The sequence below is a fragment of the Eimeria necatrix genome, genomic scaffold (assembly GCF_000499385.1).
Source record: "Eimeria necatrix Houghton genomic scaffold, Enh_scaff77, whole genome shotgun sequence".
Classification (NCBI taxonomy): Eukaryota; Apicomplexa; class Conoidasida; order Eucoccidiorida; family Eimeriidae; genus Eimeria; species Eimeria necatrix.
This window is the reverse complement of record NW_013651754.1, coordinates 117,637-120,167: the sequence shown is the minus strand read 5'-3', so window position 1 is coordinate 120,167 and position 2,531 is coordinate 117,637. Positions and strand designations below refer to the sequence as shown.

Sequence of the window (2,531 nt, the reverse complement as noted above, 5' to 3'; positions counted from 1 at the left end):
CAGCAGCAGCAGCAGCAGCAGCAGCAGCAGCAGCAGCAGCAGCAGCAGCAGCAGCAGCAGCGGGAGCAGCGGGAGCAGCGGGAGCAGGGAAGGGGGCTGGAGGGTGGGAAAACCCTTTTTTAGGGTTTGGGAGAGGGTCTCACGCAAAGGCGCGTCTGCACTCTGCGACTTTTGCTGCATGCGTTTGCTGCTGCTGCTCTTTGCTGCGCAGCAGCTGCTGCAGCCGCGCCCTCAAGCTGCTGCGCTGCTGCTCGAGCTGCGTGGCCTGCAGCAGGGCCTCTTCGTAGCTTTCGCGGGTGACGCGGAGCTGGGGCTCTTCGCTGCTGCTGCTGCTGCTGCTGCTGCTGCTGCTGCTGCTGCTGCTGGCCAGCTGGCTGCTGCTGCGCCGCAGCTCCGGCAGCGCCTGAGCCCCCAGCAGCACCACCAGTCTGTTAACAACTTTTCCATTTGCTTCTTCTGCTGCTTCCAAAAGCTTTTCTGCTGCTGCCAACTCCCCGTCCAAAGACACGCCCAGCGCGCTTTGCTGCTGCAGCTCAGCTGCCAGAGCCTTCGCTCCGCTGCTCCCCGCCTCCTCCCGCTGCAGCAGCAGCAGCAGCAGCAGCAGCAGCAGCAGCAGCGGCAGCAGCAGCAGCAGCAGCAGCAGCAGCAGCAGCAGCAGCAGCAGCGGCTTGCTGCTGATGTCAGGTGTTAGTCGCTGAGTTGGGCTGGAGGGAAGCAGCAAAACTCAGTGCGGGAAGCAGCGGCAGAAAGTGGAAAGTTGAAATAAATGGAGAAAATGGAATTAAAAAGATAAATAAACATTTAAAAGACATTTAAAATGCAAAGAAATACTTCTGAAAGATATTTTTGTTCAAGTTCGAGCGCGGTTTTCAAGTTGCAGGCGCGGGGTGTACGTACAGCTGAAGAGCCTGCAGAGCTGCTCGGCGAGTCATGAAGAACTTCAGTTGTTGTGTGTCTTCTTTTCATTTCGCATTTGCTGCTTCTGGAACGATTTGCTGCTGCTGCTGCTGCTGCTGCTGCGTCTGCTGCTGCTGCTGCTGCCTGCGGTTCCTGCGTGCGCAGGTGCTGCTGCTCGTCGGCTTCAAACAGCACCTGCTGCTGCTGCTGCTGCTGCTGCTGCAGTGGGGTCAGCTGCTGCTGCTCGTGGCTTCTTGCTTGCTGCGCTGCTGCATCTATTTCGCTTTTGTCTCTTTCCGCCGATTCACCTCTTTCGGACTCTCTGCTTGCTGTTTCTGGGTTGCTGTCTGCAGCAGCAGCAGCAGCAGCAGCAGCAGCAGCAGCAGCAGCAGTTTCGTTTTGCGCCGCAGCGGCGGCTCCTTGCTCAGGTGTATGTACACCTCGGGCTCCTTCGGGTGTCTCTGCTGCTGCTGCTCCGTCGCCTTTTTCTTCTTCACTTTTATTAAATTCTTCTTTTGCTGCTTCTTTTTCTTCGCTGTCTTTTGCTGCTGCTGCTGCTTCTTGCTGCAGCTCTTTAGCTGCTGCTTCCGCCTCGCCTTGTTCTGCAAAAGGAAATTCAATTTTTAATTTAATTTTAAAATGCAAAAATAAAATTAAATTTAAAAATGAAATTATAATTCTCATTTTGCTGCCAAGAGCAACTTTGCAGAAGTTTGCTGCTGCTTATTTGGGCAGCTCAAATTCTTTTTTCTTTTTTCTTTTTTGCAAAATAAAAAACATTTGGGAAAGTTCTGCTGCTGCATGCAACTTTTGCTGCTGCATGCAACTTTTGCAGCATTTGCTGCAGTTGCTGCATTTGCTGCAGTTGCTGCATCTGCTGCAGTTGCTGCAGTTGCTGCAGTTGCTGCATCTGCTGCAGTTGCTGCAGCACGAAACGCTGCAAGTGGGTAAATCGGAAGCAAATTGTTTTTAATTTTTTGCATTTTGAATTTCTTTTCTGAATTAAAAATAAACTTTTTCCTTGCATGCACATTTATTCGGGTGTATAGACACAAGGGCTCTTTTGCATGCATTTATGCTTTTGCTTCCAAAGGCCACACTCAACTGCATCTGCAGCCTTCAAGGGTTTAGGGTTTAGGGTTTAGGGTTTAGGGTTTAGGGTTTAGGGTTTAGGGTTTGCGGTTTATGGTTTAGGGTTTGCGGTTTAGGGTTTAGGGTTTGGGAGTCCGAGTGTGGGGCCTCCTGCTTACGGTCCACGCTTCAGCTTTAAGGGCTTAGACTAGGGTTTAGGGTTTAGGGTTTACGGTTTAGGGTTTAGGGTTTAGGGTTTGTCTCACGGGCGATCCAGTCATCTATGAGCTGCGCGAGCGCGGGGCGCGCTGCTGCTGCTGCTCGTTGGCTGCAGCTGCGGCCGCTGCTGTCGGGCTGCAGCAGCAGCAGCTTTGTTGCTGCTGCTGCTCTTTGTCCCCAGCTTCCCAAAAGAGCTTCCCAAAACTGCTGCTGCTCTGCTTCTTCTTCTGCTGCTGCTGCTGCTGCCAAGTGCGCGCAGCTGAGGCCCCGCGCGTCCAGGCACTCCCAAGGCGCCACTCCCCCCTGCAGCAGCTCAGCAGCCTGCAGCAGCAGCAGCAGCAGCA

The 2,531-nt window shown here is 53.5% G+C and overlaps 1 protein-coding gene across 1 annotated transcript; it reads right to left on the bottom strand.

Annotated features, from left to right (window-relative positions):
• Positions 1 to 139: 139 nt before the first annotated feature.
• ENH_00086540 (hypothetical protein) lies at positions 140 to 1,581 on the bottom strand (the record flags this gene model as incomplete). Its single annotated transcript, XM_013577656.1, has 2 exons — positions 140 to 577; positions 898 to 1,581. 2 exons carry the CDS (start codon positions 1,579 to 1,581, stop codon positions 140 to 142), a joined length of 1,122 nt encoding a protein of 373 aa, XP_013433110.1.
• Positions 1,582 to 2,531: the final 950 nt, after the last annotated feature.